This window comes from Pongo abelii, chromosome 4 (assembly GCF_028885655.2).
Source record: "Pongo abelii isolate AG06213 chromosome 4, NHGRI_mPonAbe1-v2.0_pri, whole genome shotgun sequence".
Taxonomy (NCBI): Eukaryota; Metazoa; Chordata; class Mammalia; order Primates; family Hominidae; genus Pongo; species Pongo abelii.
In genome coordinates this window covers 169,128,500-169,151,976 of record NC_071989.2, presented here as the reverse complement: position 1 = coordinate 169,151,976, position 23,477 = coordinate 169,128,500, and the positions used below count along the sequence as shown (strand labels likewise).

At 47.1% G+C, this 23,477-nt stretch overlaps 1 protein-coding gene across 2 annotated transcripts; it reads left to right on the top strand.

Moving 5' to 3' along the window:
- The first annotated feature begins 553 nt into the window (after positions 1-553).
- Positions 554-22,089, top strand: C1QTNF2 (C1q and TNF related 2). 2 transcript variants are annotated; one of them, XM_054556175.2, is made up of 4 exons: positions 554-738; positions 15,760-15,876; positions 16,083-16,335; positions 21,305-22,089. In XM_054556175.2, exons 1-4 carry the CDS (start codon positions 604-606, stop codon positions 21,916-21,918), a joined length of 1,119 nt encoding a protein of 372 aa, XP_054412150.1. In that variant the 5' UTR covers positions 554-603; the 3' UTR covers positions 21,919-22,089. The 2 variants fall into 2 exon arrangements, with proteins under 2 accessions (XP_054412150.1, XP_003776755.3); XM_003776707.5 differs by lacking the exon at positions 15,760-15,876 and having other exon boundaries at positions 555-738.
- Positions 22,090-23,477: the final 1,388 nt, after the last annotated feature.

The window sequence follows — 23,477 nt, the reverse complement described above, 5'->3', positions numbered from 1 at the left end:
CAGTGAATCCTCACCTTCTGGGGAGAAGAGAAATGAGAGCTGGGACACAAGGGAACTCACCCACAGTAATGTGTATGTGCACACTCACATCCGGACAAAATCCACACCAAGGCATGCATAGAAATCAACACATAGAATGAGCCACTGCACAGTCACACACACATTTAAACATGCACCCCACATACAGATGTCTAGCCACTATCGTGTACATCCAACCACTGATGTGCACTCCAGTTGTACACCAAGCTGCCATCTTGGTCATGTGCATGCACGTGTGCATACACCGAACAGCCCTGATGAAAATTTGGATAAACGCACGTACGCACACACACAACTAAACACATCCCTATGATTTATCGTCACACTCAAGTACATGCACACCTTTGCAAACGCGTGGGAAACAATCACTCTGATCACTCTGGCGCACAAAACCTCCAAATACACTAACAAGCTCTACAAACGCAGAGTTGCACCGACACACCCGAGTTGTCATCAGCACTGCAAGTTTTTTCCAAACAGCTGCTAAAAAGAGAATGCTGCGCTGCGGGCCAGCCCACGTGACCGGGAGGAAGGCTCTCCAGCCCATGACGGGATGGGAAAACTATGCCTGGGGCCGGCGCTGGGGCCGGCGCTCGGCCCGGCTGCTCGGCTGCTGCCGCTGAGGAAAGCCGGGACGCGGAGCCCCACCGAGAGCTTCTTTGCTCCGGACACCCCTGGACGTGGCGGGCAGCCGCGAGGGTGAGTGTCCCTCACCGCGGTCGGGCGGGGGCGGCAAGTGCGCGCGGGGAGGAGGAGGAGGAGGACTCGCACTGCTGCGGGCGGGACGGGATGCGGAAGGTGGGAGAGCTGCCAGCGCGCCTTTATTGCGGTCTGGGCAGCTCCTGCATTCCTGCCTCTCGACTTCTGCCTTCTGTATTATAATACAAATTAACATGTTTTGAGTCCTTACTGTGTGCCAGGCTGTGTGCCCAGTGGTTTACCCGTTACAACAGTAACACCCGTAGCTCTGCCATTTATTGAGCGCCTACTTTGTGCCAAGTCCTGCCAGCACTTTACTTGTGCTCTTTCGTTTTCATGACAACAGATTATCCCCGTCTACGAAAGAGGAACTGGGCTCAGAGACATTAATGACTTGGACAGGGTTGCACAGCTAGTAACTGATGAAAAAGGGACTTGAAGTCTGGCAAATCTGAGTCCAATACCCGAGCTAACAATCACAGTTAACATTTACTGAATGCATTATTTCACTTAATCGTCACATTTATTTAAACATATGATACAGACTGGCAAACTGAGCTCAAAAGCTATTGAACGGCAGGCAGAGGTTTGTACCCAGTGCTTCATGACTCTCTTCACTCTCCTTCCCCACCTAAACTACTTGTCTTAATATGCTTTGTCCTTATTTCTCCATCCCCACTGCTGCTGCCCCATTCTAGGACGTCGCTTTTCAGCTAAACAATTGCAGTGGGCCCTAATAGTCTCCCAGCCCAGGTCTCTCCTCTGACACCATGAGTCCCTTGCACTACCTCATTGTGATCCTCCTCTGCTCCTTGACCACAAAACTGCCCTGCTTGGAAGCCTGCAGGGGTCCCTTCCTTAGACTGGCCATCTCTCAGAGACCCTGTGTTTCCACCATGCTGAAGTAGCAGTAATAGAAAGACAATGTCTTACATAGGTCAACCCAAGGCTGGTGCTCAGTTAGCACTGTTAAAAATCTGTCCCCTCACATCCTTATTTTTGCCCTCCCTCTGCACCATTCTCTAATTTATTCTGTCATCTAGAGTAATTATATCAATTACTCCTGCTTTCAACTGCCCGATCCTCAGACTCTCCACACATTTCCAAGCATCACTACAGCCCTTCATTGTAACACATCAGATTCACTGCAGAATTTTTTCCTCTCAAATGTCTGACTTCTCCCCATCTCCTAGCAGGAATACCACACTTACCTGTCTTCCAATCCTTAAACCTAAGGGTTACCTTTTGTTTTAAATGTTATAAAAGTAACGATGCTCATCACAAGAAATTCGAACAGTTCAAAAAGGTAGAAAGAGAAAAGTAAAAGCCCACACGCTACCTCCCAATTCTGAAAGGTAACCCCTTAACAAGATTGTGTCTTTTCAGAAAGTATTTCCCCAACCCTTCTGTACATATACATACTCTATATTTGTGCTGTTTTTTTTTAACTCAAAAAGAAGCATACTTTACATTCCATGATACAACTTGCTTTTTTCACTTAGCAGTGTGTCTTCGCCATGTTTTCATATCTGCATACACAGGCCTACTTTGTTCTTCTAATGGTGTCATAGTGTGTCATTGTATGGATAAACTGAGATTATTTTTCACAAGGCTGGAGTCATGTTTGAAGCCACTCTGTCTCCATCGAATATTCAGCAAGTTCTCCAAGATGTCACTTTTTTTCTCTGCAAATCTCCCTATTCTTCCTCCCGTCTCGCTATTCCTTCTCTTATGCTGACCCTGCTGATCAGATAGTCTCTCCTGCTGTCTCAATCACTGATGCTTCCTACTCCTGAATGTTCACTGTGGGGTAACAGAGTCTCTCTCCACACCCACAGCTTCACCCACTCCTTCTCGCAGGTCAACGGCCTGCCAACCTTAATTTGCCTCTGTGAGATGAACTCTTGCATAAATCAAACTTCTGTTAGTTATATTCCATTTTAGCTTCTTTTTTTTTTTTTTTTTTTGAGAAGGAGTCTCGCTCTGTTGCCCAGGCTGGCGTGCAGTGGCACAATCTCGGCTCACTGCAATCTCTGCCTCCTGGGTTCAAGCAATTCTTCTGCCTCAGCCTCCCCAGTAGCTGGGACTACAGGTGCACGCCACCACACCTAGCTAACTTTTGTATTTTTAGTAGAGATGGGGTTTCACCATATTGGCCAGGCTGGTCTCGAACTCCTGATCTTGTGATCCGCCCGCCTCGGCCTCCCAAAGCGCTGGGATTACAGGCATAAGCCACCGCGCCCAGCCCATTCTAGCTTTTCTTTTGAAAGGAATTATGTGCCAAATATTTTTTCAAGCAAATAACCTTCCCCTGGATTTGTTCACTTCTGTTAAGTGGCTTACTCCTATAACACACATACACATGAACATACACATCACTGCCCTGTTAGTAACTCCCCTGTTAGCTGAGGGGCCATGGTAGAGGAACTTGAGCTCTGGGCCCTGAGCCAGCAGGCCTGAGTTCCACCCAAACATTGACCTAGGAAAAGTAATTTTTCCCTTTTCTGAGCTCTGTTTTCTCTTCTGCCAAGTGGAGATGACAGTATCAGCCTCTTAGAAGTGTGGGGAGAATTAAAGGAGATGTGAACATCAAAACTTTGAAATAAGAACACACAACATACATGGAGAATCATTACTCTTTTCCTCTAGATTAGGGGTTGCAAACCCAGATACTGATAGAGACTGTGCACGATGTGTATAGGAATGGGATGCATGACATTGGGGAGTGGGTGAGGACTGTGGACACTCTAGAACACAGGCTCTCTGTCCTAGTCAGCGTGGAGCACTGTGACAATACCACAGACTGGGGAGCTGCAACAATAGACATTTATTTCCCACGATCCCTAGAGGCTGGAAGCCCGTCATCAAGGTGTCTGAAGTGTTGGTTTCTTCTGAGTCCTCTCTCTGTGGCTTGCAGGTGGCCATCATCTGCTGTGTCTTCACATGGTTGTCACTCTGTGTGTGTCTGTGTCGTGATCTCCTCTTCATGTAACCACACCACTCGTGCTGGATTAGGGCCTACCCATATAACTCATATTACCTTGGTTACAGTTTTTAAGGTCCTATCTCTAAATACAGTCCCATTCTGAGAATCTAAGAGTCAGGACTTCAATGTGTGAATTCTGGGGAGACACAAGTCAGCCTGTAATACCTTATCTCAAGGGGCAGCTACCTGTTGACCTGCCCAAATGTAGGCTCAGTGCTGCCCAGATCCTTCTGCTGCTCAAGAAAAGCTGCAAACATCGATGTTAACAGAAAATCTCCCAAGTTTTACATTGGCAACAATTTCAAATTAAAAACCCAAAACAAAAAGTACAGAGTAGTCTGTGATCCGCATGAGGCCACTGATAAGCCAACTGATCCCTGCTTGTCTAGGCTATAACTTCCTCAGTGGCAGGGGCATGTTCCGTAGCTTTTTAATCCTTCTCAGCCAGTCTTTGCACATTGTTTATTCTTTTTTTCTTTTTTTTTTTGACAATGTCTTGCTCTGTTGCCCAGGTTGAAGTGCAGTGGCACTATCTCTGTTCACTGCAGCCTCTGCCTCCTGGACTCAAGTGATTCTCCCCCCTCCGCCTCCCAAGTAACTGGGACTACAGGCATGCACCACCACGCCTGGCTAATTTTCGTAGTTTTTGTAGAGATGAGGTTTTGCCATGTTGTCCAGGCTGGTCTCGAACTCCTAGGCTCAGGCACTCCACCTGCTTTGGCTTCCAAAAGTGCTGGGATTACAGGTGTGAGCCGCCACACTCAGCCTGCACATTGTAACATTAACAGAAAGTTAAAAGCTAATCATTGAATGACTAAATTTGAATTTTACAGTCTTGTTTAAAGTAGGGCACCCCTGTAGAAATCCCGTACCTCTTTGCATTCATGCCCAGCTATAAAATTGCATCAGCCATTATAACTGCTTTCATTGCCATTGATGCCAAAGTTTGCGAATGTTCAGCTCCTCACAGGGTCACTATTACGGCCACTTTACAGATGGGGAAACAGCAGACCCAGGTCTACCCAGGTCTACCCAGGTCTGCTGGTTTATTCTCATGAGTGTGGCAACCTTCTCCCATGACATCATCTCTCTCTTTGTTCTCAGGAATGATTATTGTATCAAAAATCACTACTGTTACTGAGTGCTTACTGTGGGCTGGTTGCTGCATTATCTCATTAAATATTCACAATTACTCTATAAAGGAGGTGTGAACAGTCAAATTACTCAAGGGAGGCATTCCTAAAGACCTCAGATAATTCAAAACTGGTGTCATTAAAAGCTCACAGGCTGAATGGAAAACCAAACATCATATGTTCTCACTCATAAGTGGGAGCTAAGCTATGAGGATGCAAAGGCATAAGAATGACACAATGGATTTTGGGGACTTAAGGGGAAAGGGTGAAAGGGAGTGAGGGATGAAAGACTACAAATAGGGTACAGTGTATATACTGCTTGGGTGATGGGTACAACAAAATCTCACAAATCACCACTAAAGAACTTACTCATGTAACCAAACACCACCTGTTCCCCAATAATCTATGGACATTAAAAATTAAAAAAAAAGCTCACCTGCTGAAGAATGGTAGATATTTCTGATTACCTATTAGGACAGTGCTATTATGTGGCTATAGCATAAACACAGTTTACAATTTACAGTTCACACTGCCTTACAAGATTCTTGACAACTTTTAACTTGGGAAAATTGGGGTTATTTCAGATTTCACACATTAAGTGAAACAATAAATATTCAAATTCAAATAAGACCATACAGTATTATTTTTCTCATTTTATAGACAAAGAAACTGAGGCCTAGAGAGATTAAATAACTTGGCCCAAGGTCAAACAGCTGGAAAATGACTTAACCACCAGACCAGCTCGTGCTTCTCTAGGGGTAGACCTGTATCTGATTTTTTTTTCTTCGTAGAGATGGCGGGGTGAGGTGGGGGGGGGAGGTCTCCCTTTGTTGCCCAGAGGGTCTCACTTTGTTGGCCAGACTGGTCTCGAACTCCTGTCTTCAGGTGATCCCCCACCTCAGCCTCCCAAAGTGCTAGGATTATAGATGTGAGACATTGTGCCCGGCCCTGTATCAGAAGTTTAGGGTTACTCTGAACGCCCATCAAGGCCTGAACAGAAATGACTCCATGGAAGTCCTTGGGTTCACCCAGAAAAGTCAAGGAAAACTTAGCCTTTTCTCCCTGTCCTCTTCAAAGTTCAGAATTTGTTTCTCTCCCTCAGTTCTTAGATCTTCAAGTGTAGTCCCTTTTATGTCATTCCGAGGGATTGTTGCCTAATCCCAAAATTTCCTTCCCCTGCTGCCTGCCTGGTCTTGAATGCTGTTACGTCTAAGATGCTGTTGGGCACCTATTACAAAGGAAAAGGAGAGTGAGGCTTTCCTTTCCTGGTCACACAGGTGTGCCGGCTGGATGCTCAGGTAAGCAGACAGTTATAACCTGCCCAGGTAGTTCTAGGGATCAGAGTGGGCCCTACAGGAGCAGCAACTACATCTTTTCACCTCCAATTCCCCAGTGTCTGGCCTCAAAGGCAATAATATTAAACCATACTATTTATTGGGTATCCATGTGCCAGGCTACAGTATCATGCACACATGCACACCTCGTATCCCATTTCGCCCTGTCACTTGATGAGATGAGCACCATCTCGCTTCTTCCCTGGTCTTTGTATTATGGAGCACGGACACACCAGGTGGCTCAAAGTTGTGGAGCCAAGGCAACACCCCATCCTTCCCTCAGAGCAGAAACAGCAAGGCAGGAAAAAAGGCCCAGCCTCCCTAGGACTTTTTTTTGGTAGTGCCTGACAGAGCCATAACTCAAACTAACTTAAGTGAAAATGGGAATTTATGAGAAGCTACAGGAGTCTCTACCTGAAATGCATGCAGGACTCAGGGTGGCAGATCAGGACTGGTTTTTGTTAGTTCAGCTGCAGTTAGTGGCAATTACAATTTTAAACAAGGTCTTAAAACTCGTATCATTACATTCAACATCCATTGTCTTGTTTGATTTTCGGAAGGGCAAGAAATAATAAAATAATAGAAGCTAATGCTTTTATACCTCTTGCCATATGCCAGGCCTTATTCTAGAAACATTAAATCCTCGTAACAGCTGTCTAAGGTGGGTTCTATTATTATCGTGTTCATGTTGGAGAGGAGGAGACTGAAGGGGAGAGATTAAGTAATGTGTGAAGGTACTACAGCTAGTTCATGGCATCTGAACTCACACAGCTATGCTGGAGCTATTATGGAAGCCACCATGCGGCTATTGGAGACTTGAAATGCTCCAGTCTGAATTGAGATCCGCTGCAAGTGTGAAATACATCACTGGGCTTCGAAGACTTAGTACTAACTTAAGAATGTAAAATGTCTCATTAATAATTTTTATGGTGATTACATGTTGAAATGATGATATTTGGGAAATCATGGGCTAAATAGCATTGAAATTAATTTCACCTGCTTCTTTTTTACTTTTTTAATGTGACTACAAGACAAACTGACACATGTGACTTGCGTCATTTTCCTATTCGGCCGAGCTGCTCACACCCACTCCCCCACCGCTGTAGTCAGGCACGTGGAGACTGGCCCTGGGGATGCGATATGGGGATGTGAACACCCTCAACCGCCTTCTCTCCCCCTCACATCTCGCACAGCTGCTGCATTCTTCTCTCCCATGGCAGTCCTTGGTCTCCACGTGGCAGAAAACAGCTGCAGACAATGCCAAAGCTTGATGGCTTTGTCTTCAGCCACTCCAGAGCCTGACTCTTGCCCTCATTGTGCAGAGGAGGCAGCTGAGGCTCAGATGTGCAGCAGGCCAGGGCCCGGGGGTAGGCTCCACTGCCCACCACGTTATATACCACGTTTGTCATTTTGTAAAGACTGGGCGTGTATATATTAGAAGGTATAATTCTTCACCTTTAACACACGGGCTGATTTCCTGTGTGCTTTCAGGAATTCTTGCTGAGACAAACCCCTGGCTTCCGAGACCCTCTTAGATCATGATGTGTCCTTGGATCTCATTTTCTAGGCTGAACCAGAAATGAGGAGAGAGAAAATAGCAGATCAAATATTTTCTGAGGCATCCTGTCAAGTGGGCCCCAGGACTTTTAAGCCTCTGTATTTAGACTCTGGATTCTGGACAGTTTCCAAAAGGACACTGATCTTGAGATCTGGAGAGAGGGGACATTTCGTGAGTACTGTGAGGAGCAGCAGCCAGCCGCTTTTTCCTCCAAAGGATTTCTTTAGCTTTTCAGGGAAGCTGGAGAGGACTGTTTCCAATTTACTTCCTGGAATTCAGGGAGGGCGTGGAGTGTTTTTTATTATAGTATTCTATTCTCCCATCAAAGTGGATTTTCAGCAAGCTTCATCTGCAAGCAAGCCTTGTCCCTTTTAACACCAAACACAGGGAGAATTTCCCTGCTGGGCGAGATTTGGGTGTCCTCCTCCACCAAGGATGAGGCCTCCCCTGAAACACTCCGGGGGCTCCCAGTGGGAGTTCAGGACTGTGATCCCTTAGTTCAATTGCAACTAGTGACAATTACAATTTTAAATACGGCTCTAACTTTTGTATCACGTTTTGTTTTCAAATCCACTATCTTATTTGATTCTCTGAATAACCCTGTAAGGCAGACTGGGCAAATGTTAGTATCTCCATTTTACAGGTGAGGAAATGAAGGCCCAGATAAGATGAAATGACTTTTTCACAGTCACACGATTAGTAAGTTACAAAACTAGGACTGGAACCCCGGTCTTCAGAATCCAAGCCCAGTCATTGCACTGGGTTTTCCTCAGTAGCCAAGTGAGGCTTTGTCATCCGCACGTTTATTGAGACCCTTGTGATCCCCTTGTTTTATAAATTATAATAATACCAGTGGGCTGGGGAGGTCCTCAAACGCCAGTGGGACCTCGACCCCAGCCAGTGTCCAGGCTCTTGACAGCATCTCAAGAAGGAATTCAAGGATGAGTCAGAAAATTGTGAAAGTATGGTGACTTTTTGCAAGGGAAAACAGTACACACTCAGGAGAGGGGGCTGTGGGCATTCTCAAGAGAGACTTGGGCAGAAGGGTTTGGGGTTTCTATCTTTATGGGTTTCTTTAACCAAGAGGTGGAATATTCATTAAAATTCCTGGAAAAAGGTGAAGATTTCCCGGAACTGTGGTGCCACTCATTTCTACACCAAATATGGGTGTTCTCGGAGCTGTCGTGGCACTGGTGGGTGTGTGATTGAGTACATGAATGAGCGTATAAAGAGGTCCTAGGTGAAACCTAGATCAAATCCATCACCATGTTGGGTCCAGTGGGTCTTAGCCAGCTTGGTCCACACCCTGTTTTTCAGGGTCTTATCGGCCTATATACCTCTAATCATGTCAAATTGCTGCCTGGAATTTTTCTCCTATGACCACCCTGGATTATTCCTGTCTCCGTAAGGGTGGCCAGTTCATTCAAGGTTATTCAACAGCTGCGTGTTGAGCACTTACTCTATGCAGTACTGCGCTAGGCTCCAGCAGCCCAACTGAGAGCAACATGTAGGGCCCATACTTTCCTGGACCTTCCATTCCAGGGAAAGAGCCAGAAAGTTAACAAGTCAAGAAACAAACAAATACATAATCACAAATTGGGCCAGGTGCCTTGAAAGAACAGGATGGGATAAGAGCATATGCAGGATGGGTGGAATGCTTTGGATCACATGATCAGGGCAGGTCCCTCTGAGGAGATGATATGAGACCTGAGACTTGAAGGATGAGGCTGGCAGCTACCTGAGGGCTTCCCAGAGGAGGTTAAGGATTGGGGGCATTTTAGGCACAGTTCTTTCCAACCGTGGAGCATTTACACTGGGCTAGATAGAATCTTTGAATGCATTCCTTCACTCATTTCTCACACAAACTCCCTGAGGTAGGTATACTATTATTTTTATTGCATAGTTGAGGGAACCAAGTGCTGGGTGTTCCATGGCTCTTAACCATGGAGTTAAATGCCACTCCTATCTGTCAGTGTGTCAAAACCTGATAACCAACAGGTCAGATTTATTTGAGCGTAATTTACATCTTCCAATCTGCAAGGGGAGACTGTTCAGCACCCAGGCCTAGCAGGCTTGCTCACGACAAGTATTCCTGGAGCTTCTACTGGCAGACACATTCAGGAAGGATCAGTGAGAGGCCCACATCCCCACTTTTGGCCCCTCTCACATCACAGTCTGGGCAGAGGGCCCTTGGGAATAAACCAGGGGGCCATGTCCTGTGGGCCAGGAGGAAGACTTCCCTGACAGTAGACCCAGCCTGTGGCACTTTAGCTCCTAGCGCTTTTCTAGAACATGTGTATTGATGAATCATTAGCTACTTAACAGAGAGATGAGAAGCCCAGGGACTGGGCAGCTGAAAGCCAGACTTAAGAACTCATCCAAGGTCAGCCAGGTATGGTGGCTCACGCCTGTAATCCCAGCACTTTGAGGTGAGGCAGGCGGATCACAAGGTCAGGAGTTCGAGACCAGCCTGGCCAGCATGATGAAACCCCCGTCTCTACTAAAAAACACAAAAAATTAACCGGGCATGGTGGTGCGCACCTGTAGTCCCAGCTACTCAGGAGGCTGAGGCAGGAGAATTGCTTGAACCCAGCAGGTGGAGGTTGCAGTGAGCCGAGATTGCACCACCGCACTCCAGCCTGGCAAAAGAGCGAGACTCTATCTCAAAAAAAAAAAAAAAGAACTCATCCAAGTTTAGCAACCCACAATTCCATTTCTGGGGTTTAACCAACTAATATTTTTTATCCCTTTAGTAGGAAGGCTCTGATGAAGGCTTCCATATTCAACTAACACCTTCCCACCCCCAGAAAGGACAATTTAGGAACTGAGATTGTTTTTTTACAGGTGAGAAAGGACTAATACTTACCTCTCTTCTGGTTAATTGGACAGCTCTCTATGGAGCACCTACTCTATGTAAGGCATTCTGCAAGGCTGGCCCCACCCTAGGGGCCAGAGAGGGAACAACCTAGCCCCTATACTGTAAGGGGTCAAAAGCAAGGAGGGATTTGATCTGATTTGGGTTAGAAAAGCAGAGGAAAAAAGAACTGATTTGTATCAAGGGGTGTCAGTGCTCTCTCTTCTGGATTTCAGCCACTGTCTGGTTTTCTCTTCACTGCGGATTTTCTTGAGGGCAGAGTCTGCATCTCCAACACTTACTAATTAAGCAAATATTTCTTGAACATTCACTGTGTGTGAGGAAGTTTGAAGCCAGGTGGCCAGCTGGGGTCCCTGTACTCATGGAGCTTACATTTTAGTGGAGACACATGGGGGAGGCAACCAAGTAAAGTGAATATGGGTGAGTGGTTTCAAGTGCTGGAAAAGAAACAAAGAGCTGGGAAAAGGGAGCTTGCAGAAAGAGGGCGCTGGCTGAGAGGGCACGTCAGGGAATGCCTGGAGGAAGTGACATTTAAACTGAAATACAGCAGATAAAGAGCCAGCAAACCAAGAGGGTGGAGCCGTGAGGTTACTGGTGGAGTGGATGGTGCCTTGGGGCTGAATGGGGCTTGGCCTAGAAAAGGTAGTGGGGGTGGGAGGGGTTGCTGGGCCAGAGGAGCCGAGGGAGCCAGGGAGGGGCTGAAGTTGGGGCGGAGGCTGGAGCCAGCTCAGTTGGGGCCTTGTAAGCCATGTCCGGGGTTCTGATGTTTGCTATTTTAAGCCAGTACCTACTGGAGGGTCTTGGGGAGTGACACCCTGATCTTCTGGCTCAGGCCTTGGAAACTCCCCCATTAACACACCAAAGGGGCTTATGGTGGGGACCCAGGGCCCGGGAGGCTATCCCCTCCACGCCTCTCATCACCTTGTCTAATCCAAGTGTGGCCTCTCAAAGGACAGGAGGTTTTGCTCAAGCATTGATTTACTCCAGCACCCCGAGAGAGAGAAAAAGCATCACTTGTACATTTTCAAAGTCATGTAATGTGTGTGTAAAAATCGTAAAATAAAATACAGGGCATCAGAGAGATTTCTCTATGGCTGTGTGTGGTTTTGGCATATGCTTCCAGGTCTTTTCTGTAATGTGGGATATTTAGGGGGAAAAATATAAGAAATGCTGACATAATGGAAAGCATTTGGGTACTAGGGTCAGCCAAACCCAAGTTCAAATATAACTTCTGCCACTAACTAGTTGTGTAAACATAAGTAAATTAGCCTCTCCAAGTTTGAGTGTCTTTTATAAAATGGGGGGGAAAATAGCAGGGGCAGGAAGCAAGGTGGCATGGATTAAGCATAGTTTTCAGAGGCATACAGACATGGGTTTGGACGCCATCTCCATTAATCCCTGATTGTGTGACTCTGGGTAAATAACTTCACTTCTTGGAGTATCTGTTTTTTCCTCTGAAAAAAAATGGGACAATAAGGGCTCAGGTAAGCTTCACAGGGCTCTGGTAAGCTTCATATAAAACAATGCAGCAGGCTGGATGCGGTGGCTCACACCTGTAATCTCAGCACTTTGGGAGGCTGAGACGGGTGGATCGCTGGAGTCCAGGAGTTTGAGACCAGCAGGTGACATGGCAAGACCCCATCTCTACAAAAAATACAAAAATTAGCTGGGCATGGTGGCACGCTCCTATAGTCCCAGCTACTCGGGAGGCTGAGGAGGGAGGAACACTTGAGCCCGAGAGGTGGAGGTTGCAGTGAGCCGAGATCATGCCACTGCACTCCAGCCTGGGTGACAAAGTGAGAAAAAAAAAGCAATGTAGATACAGGGCTTCACACAGTGCCTGGAACATTGTAGGTGCGTAATAAGGTCAGTTTGCTTCTGCCTTGGTTTCCCCATCTGTAACTGAAGAGGTTGGATTAGATGATTCCCTGAGGCCCTCCCCAAGTTCTTGATTCTAAATGTATTTAAAAGGTGCTAGCTGAGAGTGGTGGCACACTCCTGTAGGTCCACCTACTTGGGACAGAAGGCTGAGGTAGGAGGATCACTTGAGCCCAGGAGTTCAAGGCTGTAGTGAGCTCTTCCATCATGCACTCCAGCCTGGGCAACAGAGCAAGACCCCCATCCCTAAAAAGAAAAAAAAAATTAAAGAAAGGCCCCAGAAGAGTTAATCTGCCTGGATTCCTTGGGGCCTTAGCACCCCTCTAAGCACCCTGCCCCCAGGCTTTCTCGACACCCTTGTGTAGAGAGTGGGGTGAGGGTGGGGCAGGGCACAAGCTGGGAGCAGGGCTATTTGGAGCCTTGTTTTTCTTGGAGGTGTTGTGGAGGCAAGGAGACTCTCCTCTCCCTCCCTTCCTCTAGGTTTGGAACTAGAATCTAGTCTCCCCGCCTTTATTTCCAAAACAGTTCCTGGCTCTAGCTCCCAAGACTCCTCTGGGACTCCAGGAGCTTCAGGCTCCGGTTCATAAAACGCTTCCTCCCTGTGTGTCTCAGACACACGCCCCTCCACCCAGGCACTGGGGCCTGCCCCAAACCAGCTTTCCCAGAGAGGCATTCCCTCTTTGTCCAGAGAAGCTGGTGCAAGGGCATTGTAGGCAAGAGAGCAAATCTGCCTTCCTCTTGTGGAGCTTGTGTGGCTAGGCATGGAGGTCGGAAGAGAGAGGGGAGTTGTCAGCTGTGACAGATGGTTCCCTTTCTCTCCCTCTCTCTCGTCCGGCTGCCTCTCTTTTCTGCCTGTCTTCAGCTAGCTGTTTGCAGGATTCTCATCTGCCTTGAAGACTCGCTTCCACTTCCTTCCTCCCTCTCTCCCTACTGCAAAATGATTGTAGACTGCAACTTTCCAAATCATTTCCAACCTGCTTTAAAAATTCAGTTTCTATTCTGGGGGTCCCAGATGTGCTGCAGCTCACAAATAAGGCCAACCAGTTTTCCAAGACTCTCGTCACATAGACAAGGGAAAGAAATGGTGATTCACAGGGCCTGGGAGTGTCTAGGCCGTAGTTTTCCAAAAGCACCTGTCATTCATGTAACATTTCCACGATGTTTGCCGTACCTGCCTACCGTCTCTACTATTATTTATGCAACCTAGGTAGAGCAAGTGTGACATCAGAAATACAATCAAATGCGTCTTTATTTTTGCCTACCCCTCCCTACTTATAATTTAGTCAGTGAGGGGAGCTCCTCCTGCCCCTGGTTGAAGTCTCCACTCCCAGGCAACCCACACCTCAATTTCCATTCGAAGGTGAGATTTCTTCCTGCTCCCCCAGTGAAGGTGTGAAACGGGCAAGGCCATCTGCTCCCCTTGTCAGCTCACCTCTTTCCAAGTTGAAGGGAGGGGAGGTACAGGGACAGGAGGAGGATTTCTTGATGTTTCACGACTGGGGCGGGCCTAGACTGCTCTGCATTTCTGTGCCTGGCAGACATTTAAAGCTGTCTTTTCCATGGGGGCCTTTTGCAGGCTCTTTGGGAGTGACCATTTTGGGCCCTGTGATTGTCACACTACTGGGATGTGGGCAATGAACATTTTCCTTTCTCTGCAAGTCCAGGCCTTCCCCTCAGCATCTGTTTCCAGGGTTAAAGATCCTGGAGGGGGCAGGAGGAGAGGTATGGTCAGCCTGTTTCTGAGGGGAACAGCCAGAGGCAGCCAAAAAGCCCGGACCGGCTCCAAGAGCCAGGGGCCAAGCAGAGTCTGAAGGGAAAGGAGATTGAAAGCCCAGAAGGAAAAATGAGTTCCAAAGGTCAATGCCTGAGCAATGCCCCTGCCGTGCAACCAGGACCACAGCTGCCGAGGATGCCCCTAATACTCAAACGCTCTGATTGGATAGCCACAGGCTGAGTGAGGACCACGAAGCCCACAGTGCTTTGTATCTGGAAAGAGAACAGATAGAAGTCTGAAAGGCTCAGCATTGGAGCTAGAAGAGACCCTAGAGACCATCTATTCAAGTGGTTCCCAAAACAAGGTCTCTGGACCACCATCAGCAGCATCCCTTGGAAACTTATTAGAAATGCAATTGATCCAGCTTCACCCCAGAACTAATGAGTCAGAAACTTTGGGGGTAAGGCCCAACAACCTGTGTGTTAACAAGCCCTCGAGGTGAGTGTGATGCGCACTGAAGTTTAGGAACCACTGCTCTGGCCCAGCCCCTGTTGTTCAGGTGAGGAAACTGAGGCCCAGAAAGGGAAAAGGGTTCGCTTAAGGTCACAAAGCAAGTTGCCATTTTATAGTTAATCGCCATGGCAGGAAGTCATGCCTGGGATGATCCCCCTCCTGGTTTCGTTCTTGAGAGAGAGGCTGTTAATTACAAAGCAAAGGAACTGATTTGTTGAGAGATGTTGGGTAAGTTGCTTATTTCTGCTCTGGGTCTCAGTTTCTGCGTATGCATAGTGAGGGCAGGGAATAGATACCTCCAGGTGCATAGCACACTGATCTCCGGTGGGATCATGCTATTGCTGCCATCAGCCTTAAGGACACGGTCTAGCCTGGGACAGGAGGGCACAGGCTCTGGATCTGGACAGCCTGGTTCCAACCTTAGCCCTGCCATCTACTCATCGCATGATGTAGACCAGGAGTGTCCAATCTTTTGGCTTCCCTGTGGCACATTGGAAGAAGAAGTGTCTTGGGACCACACATAAAATACACTAACAATAGGTGATGAGCTTAAAAAAAAATCGCAAAAAATATCTCACTATGTTTTAAGAAAGTTTACAAAACTTGTGTTGGGCTGCATTCAAAGCCATCCTGGGGTGCATGCAGCTCACAGGCCCCGAGTTGGAAAAGCGTGATGTAGACACATTGCTCAACTTCTCTGAGCCTCTGCTTCTTCTCCTGTATCTATTCTATAAGGGTATTGTGAAGATCAAGTAATGAATGGAAAGCTCTTAGCACATACCTGGCACACAGGAAGCACTTGGGGGAGGAGCTGCTACCACGGCCTGCCAGGGTCGCTCAGGTGATGGTTGACCTCCACTCAGTAACTGAATCCTCAGCCCTCCTCATGTGCAACCCTGAGTCTCCCATGAGAAGCAGACTAGTTGCAAAGTCACCTACAAGTCAAACATTTCTACCCTTGTAGAGCTGTAACTTTCTATTCATGCCATAGATTTGGATGAAACCATGGATCATTTCTCTCCATTCACAGCTCCTCCCAGTCATCAGTCTCTGGGTCATAAGTTCTGCATCCGTTTCAGCCACTCTGGAGGATGATGGTCTGATGATGAATGCCTCACCCCCGAGACCCCTTCAAAGTGTATTCTGGGTAATGACTCCACTCACCCAAATACGTCCTCAAGATATGACGACTCTGTCCACATCACATCTACTTGTATGTGATGCAGGAAAGAGCAAGAGACAGAAATCCAACTGAGTGTATCCCAGCTGCCTCCTCCTGTGCATCCCCTCTGACCAGCCCCAGGTCAGCTTGGTGGCCACACTCACCTGTCACAGCTCTCTTGCCTCCCACAGGTGACCACCATGATCCCCTGGGTGCTCCTGGCCTGTGCCCTCCCCTGTGCTGCTGACCCACTGCTTGGCGCCTTTGCTCGCAGGGACTTCCGGAAAAGCTCCCCTCAACTGGTCTGCAGCCTGCCTGGCCCCCAGGGCCCACCCGGCCCCCCAGGAGCCCCAGGGCCCTCAGGAATGATGGGACGAATGGGCTTTCCTGGCAAAGACGGCCAAGATGGACACGACGGCGACCAGGGGGACAGCGGAGAGGAAGGTAAGAGGCCTATACCTGCTCCTCTCGTTCCCACCTGGCTGAAGCATCCAGCATGCGGGGGGCGTCATGAAGTTAATAAAACTAGTATTAATCCTCTTCATTATAAATCAAATTACTGTTTACTGATAAATATATATATATATATATTTTTTTTTTTTTTTCCCCCTTGAGACAGAGGCTTGCTCTGTCGCCCAGGCTGGCGTGCAGCAGCGTGATCTCAGCTCACTGCAACCTCTGCCTCCTGGGATCAAGCAATTCTCCTGCCTCAGCCTCCTGAGTAGCTGAAACTACAGATGTGTGCCACCATACCTGGCTAATTTTTGTATTTTTTAGTAGAGATGGGGTTTCACCATGTTGGCCAGGCTGGTCTCAAACTCCTGACCTCAAGTGATCCATCTACCTTGCCCTTCCAAAGTGCTGGGATTACAGGCATGGGCCACTGTGCCCAGCCTCAGAGCAGTTTATTCTGAAAGGAACATGGGTATTGAATTTTGTGTTCCTGTCCCTGTTGCACCTTTGGGTTGCTAAGTGACTTTGGAAAAGTCTCCCAAAATATTACTCAGAACTCTTGATGATTGCAAGTGACAGAAACTCAATTTATAGTCCCAAATGGAATGTATTAGCTCATAAAACTGAGACATCAGGCCAGGCACGGTGGCTCACACCTGTAATCTCAGCACTTGGGAGGCCAAGGTGGGCAGATCACTTGAGGCCAGGAGTTCAAGACTAGCCAGGCCAACATGGCAAAACCCCATCTCTACTAAAAATACAAAAAATTAGCCAGGGCTGGTGGTGTATGCCTGTAATCCCAGCTACTCAGGAGGCTGAGGTAGGAGAATTGCTTGAATCCAGAAGGCAGATGTTGGAGTGAGTTGAGATCGTGCCACTGCAGTCCAGCCTGGGAAACGGAGCAGGACCCTGTCTCAAAAAAAAAAAAAAAAAGCCTGAAACGTCCAAGAGCCAAGCTCCAGGAATAGCTGAGTCCAGGAGCTCAAATATCATTGTCAGGGCTCTGCTTCTCTCTGTGTTTGTTGTATCCTCACAAAGGCTGGAAGTTCTGAAATAGCACTGCTGGGCTCCAGCCCACATCTTCCTGGCTTCATCCACAGAGCAAATCTCAGAACAGCCAATTCTCCTTGGCCACATGTGTATCCTGGACCAATTCCCTTGACCAAGGAGGTGAGGTGCCTCCATTTGCAGGGCAGGCTCATGGGCCCACCCCTGCATGTGTGTGAGTGGGTGGTGGGGGCAGTCAGTCATTGTGACTGACAGCCCCGCTAGGACCATATGAAATGAAATGGTGAAGGGCAACTCCCCAAAGGAAGGGATGCCAGGCAGATTGCGAGCAGAATGGATATACTCTACAGACCTTTCCGTTGTGACATTCCTTATATCTCCAAACTTTCACCCCAGCAACCAAGCACTTTTCAGTGTCAGCAGCATCCCTAAGCCTACATTTTAAGCAGTAGAGAAATATAATAATTTTCATTTGTATGGCATTTTAATATTGACAAAGCACTTTTGAACATGTTGCCCATCTAACCATCCATATCGTGTGCCGGAGAGATTCTTATTTTCCCCATGTTACAGATGAGGATACTGAGAGTCAGAGTGATTCAGTTGAGAGCAAAATGTCATCCTTGCAAGAACATGAACTTTGGAAACAAACCTAGACACTGATTTTGGCAAACTACTTAACTTACCTCCAAACCATGGTTTCCTTATCTCTAAAATATGGATAATAAAAGCACCTGTCTCACAAGGTTGTGGTAAAGACGAAATAAAACAATGTATGAAGCACCAGTCTCAGCATAGACATACAATAAATGTTAGGCACCCTGTAATTGACTTATTGAGCTCACATAACACGCAGATAGCTGACTACAAATCCAGGTCTTTTCCTACCACACCAAACTAATTCCTTCAAAGGTACCTCCTCCCCAGGAGATTAGTATAAAAGTAACCATCATAGCTTTAGCTGGGGTAGGTCTTCCAGCATGCTGGGCACTGGTGTCATGATACCCAATTTCCTGACCACAGCGGCAGACTCAGGTCTGGACATGTGCTCCAAGCAGGCCAGCTAGAGTTTTCCCTGAGATTTGCATATGGATCCTGAGGGACAGAGTCTCTGCTGTTGACTTTTTCCCCAAATAGATAAAGCTTACCAGGACGTTCTACCATGTACTGGGGCTGCCTTTGGCCATCTGTTCTGCTGTGTGTTGAGTCTCTGCAGAGAAGGAAGCCACCACACCAAGGAAGGCAGTGTTGGGAGAGTCCCAGCGCATGTGACTCAGACAAAGCTTGTCACCCTGGGGCCAATTCAGGATAACATCCAACCACCCCCCATCACCACACATACAAATTCACCTCCAGAAAAGCCTTTCAAGAGTAAAGTCAGCTTTTCCCAAAGTCTCTCAAAAAAGGTAATGAAGAGAGAAGCACATTATATAATACATGGTAGGACCTCCTGGTAAGCTTTTTTATCTATTTGTCTCCCGCCAAAAACCCCAAGTCAAAATGACTTGGGGACTGCGTGGTGGCTCATGCCTGTAATTTCAGCACTTTGGGAGGCCGAGGCAAGAGTATTGGGAGGCCAGGAGTTTGAGACCAGCCTGGGCAACATAGGGAGACACCATCTCTACAAAAAATTTTAAAATTAACCAAGTGTTGTGGCATGTGCCTGAAGTCCCAGCTACCCAGGAGGCTGAGGCAGGAGGATTACTCAAGCCCAACAGTTTGAGGTTACAGTGAGCTATGATCGCGCCACTACACTCCAGCCTGCGTAACAGCGTGAGACTGTATCTCTAAAAAAAAAAAAAAAAGATTCTGTCTCTATTCCTCTTCTCTTGGCCCCTTTTCCCACCTTTTGTTTACTTTCATTTTTTTCAAGAAATAGCTTTGTGACTTTTCTGAGTTTTATTTTTTCCCATTCTTTTTGTTTATTTTTAATTATATGAGTAATATACAAATACAGTCTCATTGTAATATATTCAAACAATACACATAAAGCAAAAGTCCTCCTTACTTACTACCCCTTCTCATCCTTCCCTCACCCTCCAGAGGTAACCACTATTAATTGGTTAGGTGTGTCTCTTTCCTGGCCTTTTTCTGTGTATTTACATATGTATTTAATAATACTAGCCATTGTCAGGCACTTAACATAAGCACTCTGTTCCTGAAAATCAAGTGTTCAGTAACAAAATGCAATTTGGAAACCTATTTCCGAATTATGTAAAATAGGAAAAATTCAGATGCATTACAGATTAACTCAAAACTCTAAAACACAGTGAAATGCCTACATACAGATGTATAAGAAACAAAGTAACTTGTTAGGATGTAAAATGCCTAAAACATTACTTCCTTGATCACCCAGTTCATATGGTTGTAACAACCTTGTGTCGAGTGAACTCAAGTCACTATCCATATAGGTTTTGTTTAAAATGTATTGAGTTGAGGGGACATAAACTAAATTGATTTTATACAATCAGTAGCCAAAAATGTTGTATTGAGAGAAATGTGCATTTTATGAAACATTAGAGTATGAAACATCAAAAAGCCTTCTAAAGGAAAACACAATTGGGGGAATTGTTCTGCAGGGAATGCCAGCTAGTATTTAGGGAATGTTTGCTATAGGCCAAGCACTCTTCTATGCGTTTAAATGGGTGTAGAAATATTTAGCATTGTGGGCTAGGCGCGGTGGCTCACACCTGTAATCCCAGCACTTTGGGAGGCTGAGGTGGGCAGATCATGAGGTCAGGAGTTTAAGACCATCCTGGCTAACACAGTGAAACCCCATCTCTACTAAATATACAAAAAATTAGCCAGGCGTGGTGGCAGGTGCCTGTAGTCCCAGCTACTCGGGAGGCTGAGGCAGAAGAATGGTGTGAACCTGGGAGGCGGAGCTTGCAGTGAGCCGAGATCGCGCCACTGTGCTCCAGCCTGGGCGACAGAGCGAGACTCTGTCTCAAAAAAAAAAAAAAAAAAAAAAAAAAAAAAAAAAAAAAAAAATAGCACTGTGGATTCCATTCCTTTTGTTTTTCTAATTTTTATTTTTTAGAGACGAGGTCTTACTCTGTTGCCCAGGCTGGAATGCAGTGACACAATCATAGCTCACTGTAACCTGGAACTCATGGGCTCAAGGGATCCTCTCACCTCAGCCTCCCAAGTAGATAGGGCTACAGGCACACGCCACCATGCCTGACTAATTTTGGTATTTTTTGTAGAGACTGTCTGGCTACATTGCCCTGGCTGGTCTGAAACTCCTGGCCTCAAGCGATCCTCCAGTCCCAGCTTCCCAAAGTGCTGGGATTACAGATGCGAGCCACCATGCCTGGCCTGGCTTCCTTTTAACATAAAGGGTCTGGCCACCTGCTCTTTCCTCTTAGTGTATGTTAGAGAAGGTTTCATAGAGCATATGTAATTCTACTTTTTTTTTTTTAACTCCTGCATAGAAATCCACAGTATAGATGGACCATAATGTTTTTTATCATTTGCCTTTGGATGGGCATTTAGTTGTTCCTATTTTTTGCTATTATAAGCAATGCTGCAATAAAATCCTTGTACACATGGGCAGGGCTTGTATGCACTAGGCAGGGATTTTACTAAGATCAATATGTTGAAATCAAGAGGCTTTTTCCAGTTCTCTTCTCAACCCATTACCAGCACAGCCCATGGAAGGATTGATCTGGCAGACAGACCAGACCCTTCCTTAGAAGGCAGGAAAAGGAAAGGGTGTGAACTGTTACAAGTTATTCTTTTTGCTCTGATCCACAGTGATTCTTGAAGGTAAGTGTCATCATTTCCATTTTCCAGATAGCTAGCATTAGGATTTACACCCACTTCTATGTGTCTGCAAAGCCTTCTTGTTCTATTACCCAAGCACTCCTTCTCCAAGGTTGGAAAACCAAGGTGCACCCCTCTGCCTAGCTCTGTGAGGACCCTCCATAACACCAGCTGCTCTGTCTTCCAGGTCCACCTGGCCGGACAGGTAACCGGGGAAAGCCAGGACCAAAGGGCAAAGCCGGGGCCACTGGGCGGGCTGGCCCCCGTGGCCCCAAGGGGGTCAACGGTACCCCCGGGAAGCATGGCACACCAGGCAAGAAGGGGCCCAAGGGCAAGAAGGGGGAGCCAGGCCTCCCAGGCCCCTGCAGCTGTGGCAGTGGCCATACCAAGTCAGCTTTCTCAGTGGCAGTGACCAAGAGCTACCCACGGGAGCGGCTGCCCATCAAGTTTGACAAGATTCTGATGAACGAGGGTGGCCACTACAATGCTTCCAGTGGCAAGTTCGTCTGCGGCGTGCCTGGGATCTACTACTTCACCTACGACATCACGCTGGCCAACAAGCACCTGGCCATCGGCCTGGTGCACAATGGCCAGTACCGCATCCGGACCTTTGATGCCAACACCGGCAACCATGATGTGGCCTCAGGCTCCACCATCCTGGCTCTCAAGCAGGGTGACGAAGTCTGGCTGCAGATCTTCTACTCAGAGCAGAACGGGCTCTTCTATGACCCTTACTGGACAGACAGCCTCTTTACGGGCTTCCTAATCTATGCCGACCAGGATGACCCCAACGAGATATAGACATGCCAGGGCGGTCCTCCAGGCAGGGAACAAGCTTCTGGACTTGGGCTTACGGAGCAAGACTCCTCAACTGTAGGGTGGGGGTGGGGGGTCGAGTGAGCAGTTCTAGCCTCAGGCTCACCTCCTCTGCCTCTTTTTTTCCCCATCATTAAATCCAAACCTTTTTATTCATCCAACCATCTATTTATTCACTTCTTTTTAAAGTATCTCCTGCGTAACAGGCACTATGCTATTCTCTGAAAGATGCAGCAGTGGACACGACAGAGTATCCGTCCTCATGCGGCTTACATGCTAGCAGGAGATACAATTTACAAATACACGAGCAAATAATATAATATTATGCCAGGATAGAAATGAACATGCCATGGTTGACAGTAATAGAAATAACAGGAGACAGGGAAGAGGTGGAAATTTGTTTCTTTTTTTTTTTTTAAGTTTGCCTTTTTAGGTTTATTTACATACAGTGACTCTCCAAATTTTAAGTTGACAGCTCAGTGAATAATTTTTACTTATGTGCACACCCTGAAACCCCCATGTAGATCAAAGAACAGGCTATTTCCAGCCTCTCATGTCCCTTCCCCAGAGGCTTTCTTAAGACCCCTCTAAGTCAGTACCTGGAAAAGTTCCATTTTTGAGCTGAGCTCCAAAGAAGGAAATAGAGCATCGTGAAGGCCTCAGAAAAGAGGTCTCCAGCAAAAGCCTCTACAAGTGCAAAGACCTTGACAGGAAAGAGGGAGGGGCCAAGGTAAGAACTGAGAAGGGAGGCAGGAGGCGTGAGGCTGGAAGATAATACAGAACCTCCCAGGCCATGGCAGAGCTCGTTCCACTCACCAAGGCTTATCAGAATGCAAAGTGACACTGATAAGCGGATCATCCTGAATCTGCTCAATGCATGAGTCAAGTCGGCCACAGACTTGAGCACTTTATTATTAGTTAATCTTTTGCAGGCCCGCTTCTCAATGAATGAGATACACCAGGATATGCACGTGTGCCTGAGAACTGCTGATCTAAGATGGCAGGAATGGATCCCACGCAAATGAATCGCACCCCAAGCCCAGGTGTTTCCAGTATGCAGGGATGTGAGGGCTTAAGAAGCCGAAGTAAAAGTGCCAGGTGCTGGCCGGATGCGATGGCTTATGCCTGTAATCCCAGGACTTTGGGAGACTGAGGTGGACGGATCGTTTGAGGTCAGGAGTTGAAGACCAGCCTGGCCAACATGGCGAAACGTCATCTAAAAAAATACAAAAATTAGACAGGTGTGGTGTTGGGCGCCTGTAATCCCAGCTACTGGGGAGGCTGAGGTGGGAGAATCGCTTGAACCCGGGAGGTGGAGGTTGCAGTTAGCTGAGATTGTGCCACTGCACTCCAGCCTCGGCAACAGAGTGAGGCTATCTCAAAAAAAAAAAGAAAAAAAAAGAAAAAAACGCAGGTACTGAGAGCCCCATGAAACAATTTGCTGCAGAGAATTTTCAGTTGGAGCTGCAGCTCCCTAGCAGCTTTCTCTGGCTGCCCGCCTAGTGAGATCCTCAGGGACAAGGATAGCTGCACGGGATGGTTCC

Bases quoted from the DNA above. Each gene is read 5' to 3' on its own strand.
- C1QTNF2 (XM_054556175.2), top strand. From the start codon at position 604: ATGCCTGGGGCCGGCGCTGGGGCCGGCGCTCGGCCCGGCTGCTCGGCT. The intron at 15,877-16,082 runs GTAATGACTCCA...TGCCTCCCACAG, and splicing joins CCCTTCAAAGTGTATTCTGG to GTGACCACCATGATCCCCTG. The intron at 16,336-21,304 runs GTAAGAGGCCTA...TCTGTCTTCCAG, and splicing joins GGGGGACAGCGGAGAGGAAG to GTCCACCTGGCCGGACAGGT.